This window comes from Callospermophilus lateralis, chromosome 2, assembly GCF_048772815.1.
Source record: "Callospermophilus lateralis isolate mCalLat2 chromosome 2, mCalLat2.hap1, whole genome shotgun sequence".
In the NCBI taxonomy this organism is placed as follows: Eukaryota; Metazoa; Chordata; class Mammalia; order Rodentia; family Sciuridae; genus Callospermophilus; species Callospermophilus lateralis.
The window spans coordinates 3,507,809-3,524,610 of NC_135306.1; the positions used below are offsets into that span (position 1 = coordinate 3,507,809).

The 16,802-nt window shown below is 61.3% G+C and overlaps 1 protein-coding gene across 3 annotated transcripts in view; it reads left to right on the plus strand.

Annotated features, from left to right (window-relative positions):
• Nucleotides 1-16,127, plus strand: part of Vav2 (vav guanine nucleotide exchange factor 2) — a 156,622-nt gene extending 140,495 nt beyond the window's left edge. For 2 of the 3 annotated variants that reach the window (XM_077108775.1, XM_077108776.1), the window contains exons 18-28: nucleotides 1,155-1,171; nucleotides 1,666-1,690; nucleotides 2,645-2,772; nucleotides 3,582-3,656; nucleotides 4,708-4,760; nucleotides 5,677-5,793; nucleotides 8,208-8,295; nucleotides 9,240-9,363; nucleotides 9,942-10,007; nucleotides 10,744-10,898; nucleotides 14,142-16,127. In XM_077108775.1, coding sequence (XP_076964890.1) covers nucleotides 1,155-1,171; nucleotides 1,666-1,690; nucleotides 2,645-2,772; nucleotides 3,582-3,656; nucleotides 4,708-4,760; nucleotides 5,677-5,793; nucleotides 8,208-8,295; nucleotides 9,240-9,363; nucleotides 9,942-10,007; nucleotides 10,744-10,898; nucleotides 14,142-14,189 — 896 coding nt within the window. In that variant the 3' untranslated portion in view covers nucleotides 14,190-16,127. The remainder of the gene's footprint in view (nucleotides 1-1,154; nucleotides 1,172-1,665; nucleotides 1,691-2,644; nucleotides 2,773-3,581; nucleotides 3,657-4,707; nucleotides 4,761-5,676; nucleotides 5,794-8,207; nucleotides 8,296-9,239; nucleotides 9,364-9,941; nucleotides 10,008-10,743; nucleotides 10,899-14,141) is intronic. The other variant, XM_077108777.1, reaches the window with a different exon arrangement.
• The last annotated feature ends 675 nt before the right edge of the window (nucleotides 16,128-16,802 follow it).

The window sequence follows — 16,802 nt, forward strand, 5'->3', positions numbered from 1 at the left end:
CACCGCCCCCTTGTGGCCACGTGCCCCTCACACCAGGCGACGGGCTGAGGCGACGTCTGTTGTTTTTTTTTTTTTCAGTCTGAAAGTAGCATATTTAATTTTCAAAAAGTCAGAGGGGGCAAAGGAGAAGAAAGGACGAAAATAAACCTGGCCCTTGAACTTACCTAGAAATAGCTAAAGGCATAAAAATAAAGATATATTTCAAGCTTTCTTTTTAGAACATAATTGCTTAGTTTTCTCCTGAGGTCAGAGCCTCGTTTCCTGTAGGAAGCTCCGGGCAGGAGCAGGGGAGGCAGCTCACGCCGCCCTGCAGGCCCCCGTCCCCACGTGGGGCTTCCCTTGGTGGCACACAGGACCACGCGGTCTCTTTGGGGTTTTGTTTCCCAGTAAAACACAGCGCATGCCTGTGGGAAGCCGGTCCTCCTCGGCACCCGCCGGGTCGCCACAGCCGCTGCTCCAAGGGCCTGTGCCCCCCCCCCCCGTCCCTGCCCTGGCCACATCTGGCCACACCGCCCTGCAGTGTGTTCCCTCCGCCTTGGTGGGCACTACCTCTGGGCTGTGCCCAGGGCCCACACCAAGGCAGGTTAGTGTCCACAGGGGTCAGGATGCTCCAGGAAGGGGCCGCTCCCTCCGAGAGCCTTGCTGTGGGGTGCCCTCCCCAGGCAGAGTAAAACCCGCCACGACCCCTACCCATGCCCAAGCTGCTTCCTGTGTCCCCAAGGTCTGCTGGAGACAGGAGTGCCCAGGGTAGTCACGGCCGAGTGCTGGGCCGTGTGGTCACAGCTGCTGCAGTCCTTGTTTGGACCAGTGGTGGCAGCAGCCCAGGTTGGCAGGGGCTGGGGCCGACTTTGCCTTCCATCTGACAAGCCGACGTGCCCCTGCCCTTGAGTGCTGGTACCTGGTGTCTGAGCCACGGGTGGCAGAGAGGAGCCACAAGTGCCCATTTGCTCGTGGCAGGCACAGCTGGCCCACCGTGGACTCTCCTCTGTGGAAGGGCGGGGCGGGGAGCGTGGGGGCCCCTCCTGGGAAGTCTGGTAGTCAGGGGCCCCTCTCCAGGTCCAGGTCTGCGTCTGAAGGGAGCCGTGAAGCTCGCCTCCAGCAGCCGTGGACGCCTGGTGGCGCCTCTGCTCTGACCCCGGCTGCTTCCTTTGCAGGTTCCCCGGCCGACCTGGTAAGTGTCTGCGCTCCCCTCCAGGGGCCTTCTGGGTTTCCTTCATGGGCACCAATAGCAACGGGTCTGCGTGCGGGACCCCGGGGACCCCATAGCTGTGGTCCTGTCCCAGCAGCTGACCTGTTCTGCCTGCCCAGGATGGTCTCTCTGCCATAGTCGCAGCTTGGTCACCTGTACCTGCCCCTGCCCCAGAGCCCCTGCTGGTCCAGAGCCCTCTGGAGCTGACATAGCAGGGTCACATGGTCACCTGTGGGGCCTGGACTGTGCCTCCTGCATGGAGAGGGCACTTGCTGGCCTGTGAGGGGCACAGAGATGGCTCCAGGGGTGGCCAGTTGGGCCTCCTGGAGGAGGTGAGGGTCCATGGTGGGGAATCCAGGGGAGTCCAGCCCGAGGCCCTCCCTGCTCCTACCTTTACCCTCCCCCCGGGGGGAGGGCAGCTGGGGGGAGGGGGAGGAGAGCCCTCCCTCATCACTCTCCTGTCCTTGTCCTCACAGGATGCCTCCTCGGGAGCAGGACCTGGTGAGTGCCGAGCTTGGGCCCTCTGCGCGTCATCCACGTTGGCCGCCCCAGGAGCCCGTCCTGGCCTGGGTCTGGCAATGGCTGCTTTGCCCATTCTCTGCTCCAGGCTCCCAGAAGGCGAGGGCTGTGTGCCCCCTGCCTCTTCACCCCCAAGGCCACCTCCCCAGGGTTGCTTAGGCCCCATAAGGCATACCCCGAGTCCCAGGCCATGGGGACAGGGCCAGCCTGAGAAGGGCAGCATCCTTTGACCCCAGGGCAAGGCTCAAAGCTGCTGCCCAGTGACCCCCGAGCAGAGCGGAGGCCCCGAGCCCCCTTACCGCCTTCCCCGTCCCTCACGGGGCTGCTCAGTGGGAGGCGCCTGGTGAATATGGAGGATTGAAGACGGAGGTGCTGTGAGACGCAGCGGAGTCCAAGCAGTGAGAATAATCCAACCCGTCAGGGAAGGACGGGGTCCCTGAACAGGCTGCTGCTGCTGTCACTGGGTTGGGACCCCCAGCCAGACGTGGCTTAGGGCGGGGCTGGGTCTGAACAGGCTCCTGGTAGGAGTGGCCTCACCTTTTTTGGGGTTCAGGCGGCACCCACATTTGAGCCCTGAGCTGCCTCTGACTGTGGCTCAGGTCCCTGGGCCTCCTGACCCCCCTCACCTCCTCCGACATGAGGACCGTCCCCTGTCCACACTCTGGCTGCAGTCCCAAGTTTGAGAGGTGTCGGGTCAGGGAGAAGACCCAGGAAGCAGACCTGAGAATAAGTCCCTGCCTCTGCTGTGGCCTGAGGATGTGCTCAGCACGTTCTCAAGGGACCCAGGAGCCCCAGGGGCAGGGCTTAGGGAGGGGCCTAGGGCCACTCGCCAGACAGCTCCTGGGCTAGACAGGGCCGGGGAGAGGCCAGGGTCCATGGGTTGCCTGCCAGGGCCAGGGCCCAAGCGAGCAGCCCCTTCCACCCCGTCTCCGGCAGGTCCCAAGATGGTGGCTGTGCAGAATTACCTCGGCAACCCTGCCCCTCCCGGGAAGCCCGTGTTGACCTTCCAGACGGGCGATGTGATCGAGCTGCTGCGGGGCGACCCCGAGTCCCAGTGGTGGGAGGTGGGTCCTGGGCCCTGGAGCCCAGCTCCTCCCCCTGCTCCCAGGGTGAAGGTCAGGGCCATGCAGAGGGCGGCTGGTTAGCAGGGCCTCTGCCACCGCCTCCCCGTCTTCCCGGGGGCACTGCTCTCACACGGTGGGGCCCTCCTGCTGGTGTCCGTGACATCCCCTCCCTGCCTGCTGGGCCTGTGGCCTCCCAAAGCTCTGGCCTGGCTGTGCCTGAACTGCCTCCTCCCTGGGCCACCCTGGGCCGGCCAGCAGCCCTGTGTTGGCCAGCAGCCCTGTGTCCTGCTGTGGGGTGACCAGCCCCGTGCCTGGCCCTGCCCTCCGCTTCGCCCCAGGAAGCCTCTGGCGAAGGGCTCTACGCGGCCAGAGAAGGTCCTGTGGTGTGGCTCCTGCTCCCTTCTCAGGGCCCACAAACGAGGGGCCCGTGGCACCCACCCTTGGTGTCTCCCCTGAGCCCCAGTGCCCACGGGACAGCTCTAGACACGGGGCCCGGCTGCACGGGTACCAGAGGAGCTGCAGTCCTTGTCCCCACAGCTTCCTGGCCTGTGTTCAGTTACAGTAGTCATGGAACTGAGGCCCAAAGGGTGCCCAAGGGGTCTCTGCTCCCTGCCAGTCACCCTGTTCCTCCCCAGGTGGCTTTGGAGGGACACCGACATGCCGGGCCCCACCTGTAACACAGGTCACCTCTCGCTTCCCCACTCAGCCATTACAAGGTCACCTGAGGTCACAGTGGCCATGAGGCTCATCTTGGACCAGGGCCTGTGTTCACCTGGAATGACCCCTGTCCCCCTGGTCTCTCCATCCAGGGCCGGCTTGTGCACAGCAGGAAGTCAGGGTGCTTCCCCAGCTCATCTGTGAAGCCCTGTCCTGTGGATGGAAGGGTGAGTCCCCTCCTCTGGTCACTTCCAGAGACAGTGGTTAGGGTGCAGAGGGCTCCAGGGTGCCTCAGTGAGGAGGGTGTGGCTCTTTCAGGGTGTCCTTGCTAAGTGACTGAGCAAGGAACAGAGGCCAGGTTGGCGGGGTGCTGTCCTCTGCTGAAGGCCCACCCTGCCCAGGGCTGTGCTGCCCCATGGTGACTGGCGCGTGCCCACAGGAGGACTCGTGCCTTCCTGCGCATCGTGGGGCCTCCCTGATCTTTGGGGCTGTTGCTAGCCCTAGAGGGGGGGCTCCCCAGATGCACCGTCGGAGTTTAGGATATTTGGGGAAAGGCCACATGGCAGTCTTACTGTAGGGTGAAGAACTTGTCCCCAACCCTGTTATAAAGGCAGCACCCCCAGGACAGCGACGGGGCTTCTCCCTGAAGGTGCAAGGAGGTGAGTCCCCTGCGGGAGCCCTGCTGGCCTCTGGCCCCTGTCCTGCTGAAGGAGAAGGTTAAACACTCAGACTGTTTGGGCAGGTCAGGAGTACCTTCGGCAGGGGAGGACGGGTGTCACCAACTCACCAGGTGGCGGGGGGCAGGCCCAGCCCTCCCTAAGCCTCAGGTTCCCCATCCGTGTGGTCCATGGGGCCAAGGCTGAGGAGTGGTCTCTGAGGCCTCCAGCCTGTGTCCCCGTGAGGCTGGGTGGGGCTCTGGCAGGGGCCATAGCCCCCACAACACAGCCCATCACTGCAGCTCAAGTGTCCCCGTACCCCTGCTGGGGACTTCCTGCAGCCACCTGCCTTCCTCTCAGGGTGAGGTGCGCTGCTGGGTGGTGGCTCCCTGTTCACGGCTGGGAATCTGTCGTTTCACCATCCTGAGCTTCTGTGCGGTGATGGAGTCCAGCCATGTCCTTGGGGACCTCAGAGGCCAGGGCCTCTGGGCTAAGTTCACAGATGGTCCTGGTCCAGTGCAGACAGTGCTGGGCGTAGGGTTGGGCCACTGACAGCAAGCCCCAGTCCCCAGTCTGTGGCCGGCCCTGGTGGGACATCAACCCGTGTGTGCTCTGCCCCCAGCCGCCCGTCAGCCGGCCGCCTTCCCGGGAGATCGACTACACCGTGTACCCCTGGTGAGTGGGTGGTGGGCTCAAGGCGCCGGTCGGGGTGGAGGCTGCCTCCACCGCGTGGGGAGGGAGGGAGCCCTGCTCCGGGCACCGTCAGCGGAGCCATCTTCCCAGTCGGGCTGTGCTCGGTGAGAACGGGAAGCGGGTGCCCCTCTGGATAGACTTGGGGGCACCTGAGCCTCGGCTTGTGTCCCTGCTGTGCTGTTGGCAGCCTAGAGGAAGGTCCAGCCCTGTGGACTTGTGGCCCTGGCGCTGTTGCCCTGATGGGCCCCACGGTGACGGGGGGCCTGGGGGCACAGTGGTCTCTGCCCTGGCAGCAGCTGCTCCTTGATTTCACTTTGGGGCTCATCCCTGGGGCCTTGGACCCAGCCCCTCAGTGTTGGCTGCCCCAAACCCCTCACCACAGCTAGTGCAGGTGGTGGACAGGTGCTCCCAGGGCTTTCGCTTGGTGGAGAAGCAAACAGAAACGTCACTTTTTAACGCTGACCGCCTGGTGACATGGTATGGGGAGTCCCCACCTGCCTGGCAAGCAGTGGGGAGCTCGCCTTGGGCTGCGCTTCGTCTCTGTAGAGGCACAAGGCGTGGTCCCAGCCTGCCCAGAGTTCCCGGGTGCAGACCCTGGCCGCCACCCAGCAGTCCTAGGACCCCGTAAGCCATCACTGCTTCTTTCTGAGGAGTAAAAACAGTTTTTGGAAGAAGCGACTGGGTGAATGGCGTAGGGTGGGTGCCTCCTGTGGGCCCTGGGTCTGAGGAGCAGAGAGGAGGCCTGGCCATGGGGCTCCCTCCCCGCCCCTCTGCTGTCTGCTGGGCTCACAGTGCTGGGCCGCCGTCTTGAAGGTTCAAGATGGGGAACGGCTGGCTGCATGCGCACTCAGGGCCAGCGCCCCTCTGCACCGGCCACAGCTCTCGGCCCCCACTCCAGGTTTGCTGGCAACATGGAGAGGCAGCAGACGGACAGCCTGCTCAAGGCCCACGCCAGCGGCACCTACCTCATCAGGGAGCGGCCTGCCGAGGCCGAGCGCTTCGCCATAAGCATCAAGTGAGTGGCAGCCTCCCTCTGAACCGTGGCCCCTGGCCTCCCATGACCTGGGCCTCTCGGGGTTGGGGACGCTGTCTTCGGTTGCCTGAACTAAGTAAGACCCTTGAGTTGACCCGGAAATGAGAATATACGCCCTGCAGAGCGCTCCACGCAGTGTCACCTGCCCAGCCACCCAGGAGGGCTGGCTGGACGTTTTCAGGAGCAAGTGGGGAGATGCGCTCACGTCCTGCCTGGCAGCCCTCAGTGGCTCAGACGGGATGGGATCGTCATGTGTTGTGGCACCTGGGAGCCCTCAAAGAACTCCTCCTATGATGACAGTGACCTTGTAGCTTCAGCTAATAGACCCAGACGGAGATCCAGGTGTCTTCATGGGGCTGTGGGCAGACTCGGGTAGTTTGTCCTGCTTGGTGTAGGATCCTCATGGACAGGACAGGCCACAGGCCAGTGACTAGGGGTATCTAGTCTGCCATGACCTGGGGTCCAGAGCCCTAAGCAGTGGCTTGTGTCCAAAAAGAGCACCTTTGGTCTACTGGCTGGGTGCTGGGCAAGCCAGGCCCCCATAACCTGTTCCCTGGCTGGTACAGGAGATCAATCAACTCCAATGCCAAGTGACCCACAGAGAAGATTTTCTGAATGGGGCAAGTGTGCCTCGTGGCCATAGGGCGGGTGTGGACCAGGCTTGGCTGGAACCCCCAGGTCCTGCGCTTCCCGATCCCACCCCTCCCAGCCTTCCTTCTCGGCTCTGAGCACAGGCTTCCTGTGTCTGCACTCACAGCAGCCCAGCTGTGCATCCAGCTGTCTGGCCTGAGCACCAGCAGACAGCTGTCACGTGTGCTTGAATCCCAGGAGAGGGGCAGGTTGGCCCCCAGCACTCAGGGCCAGGGTCCCACTGCACAGGACAGCTGCTGAGGGGCACCCGGGGTGGGAGCACTGGAGGCAGGCGTCTGGGGAGCTAGAGGGGTCCAGAAGCGAGGATAAGGCCTCAGAGTCCTCCCACTTCAGGCAGGACAGGCACTACCACGACCCATCGCCTTCCCAGGAGGCCCCACAGATGTTTGCAGCCTGCCACAAATGCTCTGGCTCTAGAGTACAGAGAGCGAGTGGCCAGGGTCTGCTGGGATATCAGCTGAGGGGACCTGGTAGCCTTGGAAGGATCTGCTCTCTGCAGAGTTTATGTCCCCCGCTGGGAACACCTAGGAGTGTGAAGCACCATTCAGGGCCAGCCTCCACAGCTCTGGAGGACAGCCATGTGTGTCCAGCATTAGGTCCGTGGCCCAGGCAGAGCAATGAAAGGCAGGGCTCTTGTCCCTGTAAGAATACCAGGGGCGGGGCTGGGGATGTGGCTCAAGCGGTAGCGCGCTCGCCTGGCATGCGTGCGGCCTGGGTTCGATCCTCAACACCACATACAAACAAAGATGTTGTGTCCACCGAAAACTAAAAAATAAATATTAAAAACTCTCTCTCTCTCTCTCTCTCCCTCTCTCCCTCTCTCTTTAAAAAAAAAAAAAAAAAAAAAAAAGAATACCAGGGGCGCCTTGTTTGTGTGGCCTGAGAGCACCTGAGCGCCATCAGACAGCCCGGCCTGGGACCTGGGGGTGGGGCGGGCTTGGTCACAGCCCTGTGAAGTCCAGGGAGACACAGAGAGGGTCTCTGCAGAGGCCTGGAGCAGGAGCCTGGCTGGCTGGACGCTCATTTGCATAGTCGCTGTTTTCGGGTGTCAAACCGTCCTAGCATTCCAGGATCTGCCCCCAGGCGGGGTGTGCTCCTTTCCCCATGTCAGGCTGGGTGGAGGCGCACCCAGCCTGGTGCTTACTGGTTGAGGATTCCTGCATCATGGTCACCAGGGTGCGGCTTCATTTGCATTCCTGGGACATCTCTGGCTCTGGTGTCAGATGCTGTAGGCTGGGGTGGTGTCTGGGGATGACTACAGGAAGGCTCTCCAGGTAGGTTACGCTCAAACTGAGGCCTGCAGCTGGTGGGGTGAGGGGGTGGCCAGGCCTCTGACTGGCTTGTGCTTAGCGCCTCTGGACAGCAGCCGGAGGAGTTAGGAGCTGATGTCAGGGCTGGGCCCAGCTGCTTCCTGGAAGGAGGAGGGTGCTCCCCATTCCCAGAGCTGATGAGCAAAAGCCCAAGAAGAGGTGGCAGCGGGGCTGGAGAGTGGGGAGCCCCTGAGAAGCTGGTGGCATGGGTTGCCCTCAGGTGTGGGCTCCACTGGGCAGGGAGGGCAGGTAGACCAGCCCAGGAGATCTGCTGAGGCCCAAGAGGGATGGGGCGGGGTGTGAAGGTGAGGAGAAGCAACTGCAGCAGCAATGTGGGGCGAGGGTGGAGTCTCCACTCCAGTAAACGTGGAGCAGGTTGGACACCTAAGGGCCACAGGCCTTGGCAGTGACCACCCGGCCCCTGCATTTGCCCAGGTTCAACGATGAGGTGAAGCACATCAAAGTGGTGGAGAAGGACAACTGGATTCACATCACAGAAGCTAAGAAGTTCGAAAGCCTCTTGGTATGTGCGTCCCTGGCTCCTGCCGCTCCTGACCCAGCCACAGGGCCGGGTGGCCCCGCATGCCTTCCCTGCTGGCCCCCCCATCCCACACCCTTCTCCTTGGGAGGAGTGATCCTCCCAGTGTAGGCCAGACTCAGGGAAGTCGGTCTGTGAGGCACCTGGGGACAGGCCGGGCATGTCGAACCCCTGATTTGGGACTTCTGACCCCCAGAGCCAGGCTCAGCAAACCTGGCCATGCTGTCACCAGAGCCCTCCCACGCAGATCTTCCTGTGAGAGCAGGGACTGGCCTCCTGTAGCTCCTCCCCAGCCCCCCACCTCCTCAGGGCCGAGGCCACCAGAGCCCAGTCAGGACAAGGTCCTTCCTTGGAGGGTCCTTTCTCTGTCATGAACATTGCGTATTGGGACTGGCGAGGACAGTGAGCTCCTCCTCCCTCAGTGCACAGTCAGAGTGTCTGCTCCCAGCCCCCAAACAAGACCCACTGTGGCCCTCGGGGTGAGTCCCTGGAGCCCCCAGCCTGGCACAGGAGGTTCTCACAGGTCTTGTAGAAGCTGACCTGCTGGCCATGCTGTACCGAGCTCGGACTCTCAAGGTCCGGAGCATTTGACATTGACAGATCCTCCCCAGCTGGTCCTCACATCTGCCATGTCTCTGGAAGCTTCTCTGTGCTGGGCCCGGGGTGGCCAGCGTCCCCCTCTGTGAAGGCTGCGGGCAGCAGCCATGTTGCCCAGCCTGGGCCTTCCTCCACATCATTCCTTGGCAGTGTTCTTTCTTGCTGGTCCAGAGGTCTCCAAGACACTGACCTCGCACCGTGGTCTGGGCCGGAGAGCGAGGAGCAGGGGGTTCTGGGGGCCAGAGAGGAACATTCCCCCCATGTGAACCTGAGGGGGTGGGGCGGCCAGGCCACCTGGAGGCAGTGGCCACGGTCAGTGTGAATCCCTGCAGGAGCTGGTGGAGTACTACCAGGGCCACTCTCTCAAGGAGAGCTTCAAGCAGCTGGACACCACGCTCAAATACCCCTACAAGTCCCGGGAGCGCGCTGCCTCCAGGACCTCCAGCCGGTCCCCAGGTAATGTCCTTGTGTGGAAGCGACCACTCTGGCTGCTTCCAGGGCCCAGGTCCTCACTGCCCACCTGCCCTCAGGAGTCCACCTCTAGAGCCTGGCCCAGGCCCTCCATTGCCCTACTCTGCTGGCCTGTGGCCCCCTCCCCTTCCATGTGGCAGATGGGGACCCCACACCTGTGCTTCCTGCCCTAAGGACAATGCAGGAGGTCCAGGCAGAGACCCCCTGCACTCGAGAGAGGCCTCTGACAGAGCAGGGTGGCCGCCTGTCCTCAGGTCCCTCCCTGGCCTTGCCGTGGGAGGCTGCCTGTCTGTAGATGGGACTCTGAGGCCCGGAACTGGGAAGTGACCTGCTTCAGGCCACTCAGAACTAGGAGCAGGGCAGAGCTACCCCAAGTGGCCCCCGTCCTCCAGCCTGCGGGGACCTGCGGCCATGAGCAGCAGAGTAGGGGAGGGGCCACGGGCCCTTCGTGAGCCCGGGCTGTGTGCCAGGTGGGGGCAGCAGCCTGCGGGAGGGGCGTGGTGGCTCCGGAGGGCACGGTGGAGCCGTGCTGCCCCCCCTCTCACGCGTCTCTGTCTCCGCAGCCTCCTGTGCCTCCTTCAGCTTTTCCTCTCTCAGTCCTCAGGGCCCCTCTGCCCCCTTCTGGTCAGGTACCGCTGCTGCGCGGCCCCGGCCTGGCCTGACGTCCAGGGTGCAGCCCCGCCCGGGGCAGGGAGGAGGGGGGTGCTGGGCTGCTGCACCTGAGGACTGGTCAGGCCAGGCCCTGCCCGCCACCCCTATGGCACCCCTGCCTGATTGGCTCTTGTCCTCGATCCTCAGGAGCTTTGCCTCTGGCCAGGGACCAGCCGGCGGCCACCCCGGGTCGGGGTGCATAGGCCCTGCTCCAGGGCTAGGAGGGGCGATCATGGGACTTGGGCGTGGGGAAGACGGGGTCCAGGTCAGCCCTGACTGCACGGCCTTCCATGGCCAGAGCCAAAGCCCCTCCCCAGTGGCTATGTGTGTCCCCTCAGTCACCGTCATTGTCACCTGCCCCTCGGTTTGCTGGGTTCCGGGCTGAGCTGGTTCGGAGGGTTTCTAGGTTGGCGTGGGCTCTGGAATTGGCCCACACGGGAGCCCTGATGGTCAGAGCAAGGGCACTGCCCCTGTCCCAGGAGGGTGCTTGTTGCCCAGGACTGCTGTGTGGCCCAGGTGGTGGCAGCTCCCACCCTCTGCTCATGCGAGGACTCAGGCATGCCTGTGACCAGACCCACAGAGGAGCGACAGAGTCTTTATGGGCACAGGGCCGGGCATGGGGCACGGAGTAGGGGAGACCCAGCTCAGCCCGAGGGCCTCCCAGCCCTGGCTGGACCCCTCCTGCGCTGTGTGACGACACCCTGTCCCCAACAGTGTTTACTCCCCGGGTCATCGGCACGGCTGTGGCCAGGTACAACTTCGCTGCGCGGGACATGCGGGAGCTCTCTCTGCGGGAGGGCGACGTGGTGAAGATCTACAGCCGCATAGGCGGGGACCAGGGCTGGTGGAAAGGCGAGACAAACGGACGGGTGAGCCTCCCCTCCCCACAGACCCCTCACAGTCATCCCTGGGCATCCCTGGGCGTCAGGGAGGTGGGCCTTCAGCACAGGCCTGGTGGGGGACTAGCCTCCCTCCCCACAGCTACATGGTACCCAGCCCTGTGCCAGGCAGCCCCAACCACCATCTCCCTCCTCACAGCCCAGAAGGCTGGTGTCCCCGGGGATACTGAGGCTCCAGAGTTTCCCCTGGCCCCAGGTCTGTTGGATCCAGCCCCCGGGCCTCGGGCCCACATTGGATCCTGTCTGGCTGCCCTCATGGGTGCTGCAGGGAGCCAGGGATTCCTAGTTTTCAGATCTCTGGCCAGTGCCCAGCTCTGTCTGCAGAGGGGAGGCTGTAGGACTGTGAGTCGGGCCTGGTGTCCTGGCCCACCCCCACCACTTTCTAAGGCCCCGTTCACGCCCTACACGCACCACATCCCCCATCGGTTTACCCTTCCCCGCACCACACGGACCCGGTGACTTCTTCTCCTGTAGACCCTAAGATTCTGCAAAGCCCAGAGCCCCATCTGGAGCCCCTGGCTTTGTCCCAGGTCTCTGAGCATCTTCATCAGGGGACAAGAGCATCACGTGCTACTGATAGGAAAAGCCCTACCTTTCAGGAGACTGCAACCACCCACAGGCCAGTAGGCTGGACTCAGGGCCAGTCTTGGCTCCTCTGCTGACTGTTCCATTGCTGAGAGGTGGTCTGCCTGTGCCCCTGAACCACCCTTCAGAAGGGTGAAGGCTGCTGAGACCTAGGTGTCAAACTGGAGGATGCAGGCCACTAGCTCTCAGTGGAAGCAGCCGGGGCAGGGCAGCACACACCTGGGTCCTCACCAGGTCCAGCTGGTTTCTGTACAGAGTTAAGTTCAGAACCCCTGATTTGAGCCTTGCTAGATAACACCAGTCCACTCAACCCTGCTGTCATTGTCAATGTCCCTTTTTACCCCTGACAGTTCTTGCAAAGTCTGCTCTGCTGATTGACAGCAGCTCTGCTTGGCTTCCTGTTTTCTGTGGCAAGCTCTCTCCCTCTCTGCTACTTTCAACTTTTCTCCTCTTTATATGTGAGATGGGTTTCTCGTAAGCATTTGGGATTTATTAAAAGCCAGTCTGATCTGACAGTCTTTTTAATCAGCACATGTGATCCGTTTACGTTTAATGTAATTACTGGGATGTTTGGGTATAAACCAGTCACCTGCCTGCTCCATCTCTTCCTCCTCCTCCTCCTCTTCCTCCTCTTGCTCCTCCCCTTCCTCCTCCCTCTCTTCTCCTTCTTTATTTTATTTATTTTTATGTGGTGCTGAGGATCGCACCTCGTGCTTCTTACGTGAGAGGCAAGCGCTCCCCCACTGAGCTCAGTCCAACCCTCTTCTTTCTTGATGGCTCCTGGATTAACCAGCATTTTTCTCCGTTTGTCGGTCATGGGCTCCCTGAGGTCACAGCAGCATCTCGACTGCTGAGAGCCCCTGGATCGAGCATTTTCCCTACTCCAGAGGCCACGGGAGGAACCCACCACCTGTATTGTTCATTATCCTCCAGACTCAGGTTCAGGTGTACCCTAAGTCTTATGTCCTTTTTCGTTTAGAGTGAACTGCAGAAACGACCTTCCCTGACCCCTATTACCTAAGGCCAGGCACGCCCCCTTGGGTGTAACACAGCGATCTAACCTGCAGTCCATTTTCAAATGGGACTGTTGTCCCAGTGACGTCTCTTCCAGTTCTTGGTTCTTGGTCCTGGATCCACTCCCAGGTTCTGGATGGCATTTACTTGTCAGGACCCATAACTTTAATCTGGAACATGCCTCAGCCTCTCTTTCCTTATAGGACTTGGACACTTTTTGAAGAATTTGGGCCAGTTATTTTTGCAGGATACCCTGCTGTCTAGGTTTGCGTGACGATTCTTCAAGGTTTGGGTGTGGACACCACAGGGAGGGTGCCGCTCTTCCTCAGGGCTAGGTGCCGTAGCACATGGTGACGTTTCCCTTGTGACTTGTGACGCGATTGCTTGCTCGGTTAGGGTGTACCTGCCACGCTCCTCTGTTGTGAAGTCACCTCCCTCCGTAGGCCCATGATTTTCAGGGTGATTCAGTTGGCCCTTGTGCAGGGGTCTATATCCATGGGGTCAGCCAACCATGAATCAGAGAGGTGCATATTTTTTAAAAACATTTATTTTTTAGTTGTAGCTGGACACAATACCTTTATTTATTTCTATGTGGTGCTGAGCATGGAACCCAGGGCCTCACTCATGCTAGGTGGGTGCTCTACTGATGAGCCACAGTCCCAGCCTGAGAGGTGTATTTTTAAACTTGCGTCTCTGTTGAGCTCGTAGGGACCTTACTTTTTTGTCCTTTGGCTCCAGCAGTGCATTCTAACGGCCGGAGTCTACGCAGCACCTGCCCAGTACTAGGTATTAGAGTGCATCCCCAGGTGGTTTAGTGCATGGGGGGCTGCGGTAGGTGATGGGCGTGGACACCCCATTTCATATGAGACTTGAGGGGCTGCAGGTTTTCCTATCTGAGGGGTCCTGGAACCAGTAACCAGGGACATCGAGGGACAGCCACACTCATGTCAGGACAACGTGTTTTCCTCGGGTCCGATTCTTTTCTGCCTGCGGACCCTCTGAAGCCAATTAGGGCCGGTGGGTTTCCAGTTGCTCTCTGGTGGGGCAGGCCGCTCAGAAACACCAACTCCCAGTTTGGTCCAAATGGAAGAGTCTTTATTCTGCCCGGCCGGGGCTGCTCCTCAGGACCGAGTTGTCCCTGCAGAAAACAGCCTGGAACCTCCACCTTTTAGTGTATTTAAAGACAAAAACCACACCTGGGTTGACGGAGCTGAGGGCAAGAGGGCACAGGAGCAGCAGTGAGCGAGACAGTGCCGTGGGTACACCCGTGTCTCCCTCGGGATCTCCAGGTCGAGTACAATTAGTGTTCACTAACGTCTCGACAGTCTCTGACAGGGTACGACCTTACATGCACAAGAATGGCCATTTTGTGGTGCCACCTGTGCTCTGCTGGGTAACTACAGATGGGTACGGAGGCTGGGCTTTCCCGTGGGAGAAGCATTTCTTACATGACCTGGAGTCTCAGAGTGAAGTGGAGTCTGGTCATTGTCCACGTAGCCCGGCCCATAACAGCTCTTTGGGGCCCCCGGCCCTCGGCCTCTCTGCCAGGCCCCTCTGCGTGGTCCAGGCTGAGAAGCTGGCTCTGAAGCACCCTCCTCCTCGTGTCTCTTTCAGATCGGCTGGTTCCCTTCGACATACGTGGAAGAGGAGGGCGTCCAGTGAGGAGGAGAGCGCGGACAGGACCTGGGATGCTCATGGAGAGCCCCCGGCCTGCAGTCCATCTTGGCCCCTCGGTGGCTCCCGGGGGAACACCTCCAGCCTTCCAGTTGCCGGCAGCCCACGGGGTGGGGAGGGTGTTCAGAACCCTAACGTCAGGCCGTTCCGCCACCCCTGTCCCTGGGCACCCGTCCCTGGGTCCACTCCTTGTACATAGAGGAAACCGGGGTGAGCCCCACCCAGACTGTGGGGGAGGGGCGTGTGGCATCACAAGCCTGGCTCTGGTGACAGCTGAGTCCAGAAGGGTGCCCTGTGCCTTCTGGCCGAGATGTGTTCAGGAGCTTAGGATCAAATAGCAGACGGTGTCCCAGGGGTGCTGGGGACAGCAGAGGGACCCACTGGTCTGGTGCTCAGCCCCTGGGCTGGCCCTCCTGCTTCTCTGCTGCTGTCAGGGCCTCAGGCTGTGGAGGAGGAGGCCCAGGGCCCGGCTGCTTGCTGTGGCCTTGCTCAGCTCGGCTGGGCTGGGGTACGGGGAAAGCACACGTGTGACCCTGCCACAGGGCTCCTGGGACTGTCCCCGACTTCCTTGCTTCCCCATGAGGCCCACCGAGACCCTACTGTCAGGGCCCTCTCTTGGAGGGCTTAGGAATGATGACATTGCTGTCCCCACCCCTAGTCAGTGGTACTGCTCTTTCCTGGGTCCCGGGGTCCAGGGCTGCCCTGCCCCGCCCTGCTGCCAGGCACTCGTCTTCCGTAAACCCCAAAGGGAGGGAGAGAACGATGCCCCTCCCTGGGCCCCTGCTGCCCACCTTCCTCTCCAGAGGGACCCATGGGCCTCCTGCACCCTGCACCGTGGCCCCGGGTCCACCAGCCTTTGCACAGTCGTCGGCCTGGCCTTTGGTGGGTCTGCCTCCAGGGGCTCCTGCAGCCCTCCTGGGCCTGTGGCCAGCCTGAATAAGTGCTCTTGGGGTGGCTCTCCCTCCTCCCTCCTTTTGGTGTCTCCTGGCCTTTGACCTCTGGCTGGTCAGCCAGACCTGGTTTCTCTACCCTGACGTTTGTGAGACCCACGACCCTGGCCCCTCCCAGATCCCACCAAAGCTTCTGGTGAGACCTGGGCTTCCTGCTGCCCCTTCTGCCCTAGGTCAGCTGCAGAGCATGAGTCGGGGGCGGGGGTGGGAGGCCGTCCACTGGGGGCTGGGCCCTCCTGGGGGAGCCAGCTGAGGTCACCCCGGGCTCAGTGCACCTACCCAGCCTCCTGGAGGGTCAAGGAGACGGGAGCAGCAGGAAGGAATTCCGCAGAGAAGGCCTGAGAGTGGGGGAAGCAGGGCCTGGGCAGGGAGGTGGCCTTGGCGCACTTGAGCCCCGGTGCGGCGGGGCCACCCAGCACTTGGCGCGGACCTGTCGCAGCCAGCCCGGATGGCAGGGAGACCCCAGCCCTCTGTGTTTACCGTTGTCCGTTCTTGTGGTCTGGTTTGGGGTTTTTGTTGTGTTACGTTTGGCCTGTTTGTTTTTTAAGGGGGAAAAAGTTTGTAATTATTTCATCCAAATCTCCTATTAGTATCTGTGAATAAGGAAGAGATTTTATAATAGCAAGAAAATTATGTATATTTTAGTTGGTCACTGAACAGGTCATCCTGAAAACGGGGGGCACTGAGAACAGATGACCTGGAGCCCTGGTTTCTGTGAATGTTGGCATCTGTTTGGTTTGGTCTGCGCTATGCCAGGGAGGGTGGCTGGAGGCCAGGCAGTCCCGGAGGAGGATGCCTCTGGAGTGGGGGGGACCAGGCCTGAGGCCAGCTGTGAACACTGGAGCCTGACCCATGAGTCAGGGATCTGGGGTCCCTCGGCCATGGAGACCCCAAAGGGAACACAAACTGTACATTTGCCACTGGGTTTTTTCAGACCACGGTTTTTACTGCAAATAAACCTAAGTTCTTTTCTGCAGGAGTGGTTACTAGCCTTTTGTGCCTGGGGGAGGAGGGAGTGGCCAGCTTCCTCCCCAGTCCAGCAGGGTCTGCCTGGCCTGAAACTGGAGGCCAGCTAGCACCTCTCCAGCTGGTGCAGTGTCCTGTGGAGCCCACCAGGTGGCCTCGTGCACCACTGTCTTCCTGTGAGGATGGGATTCAGACCTCGGGCCTGCCCCTTACCTCCCGGCCTTGCTGTTTTATGGAGTGAAAGTAGTGCTCTGTCACCCAGGCAAGTCCTGTGGTGTATGACAGAAACCCAGGCAACCAGACTTCGCACCTCCCCTGCCATCAGGAGCCCAGGCTCCTCCCACCCCCACCCCCACCCCGGGTCTCCCATCCTCAGCCCACGTTTCCCTCCTCACAGTGGCCTCGTGGTCCATCATGGCTGCTGGAGCTCCTGCTGGTGGGGCTCTGGGAGGAAGCAGAGGTCTCTATGGCTCTGTAGCCAGTGCCTGATAACAGGGCCACTTCTGGCTCTGGTGTGACTGGAAAACGCAGAGTCCAAGCTGAGCATCCAGCTTGAACATGGGGTCCTGTTTGTTACTAAGGAGATGGCAGCGAGGCCAGAGGGTGGGCACCCAGCAGCCCTTGCTGTGGCCTACCTAGCTCATGGTCACTGAGTGAGCCCCGGGGCTCAGCAGGTGTCAGTTCT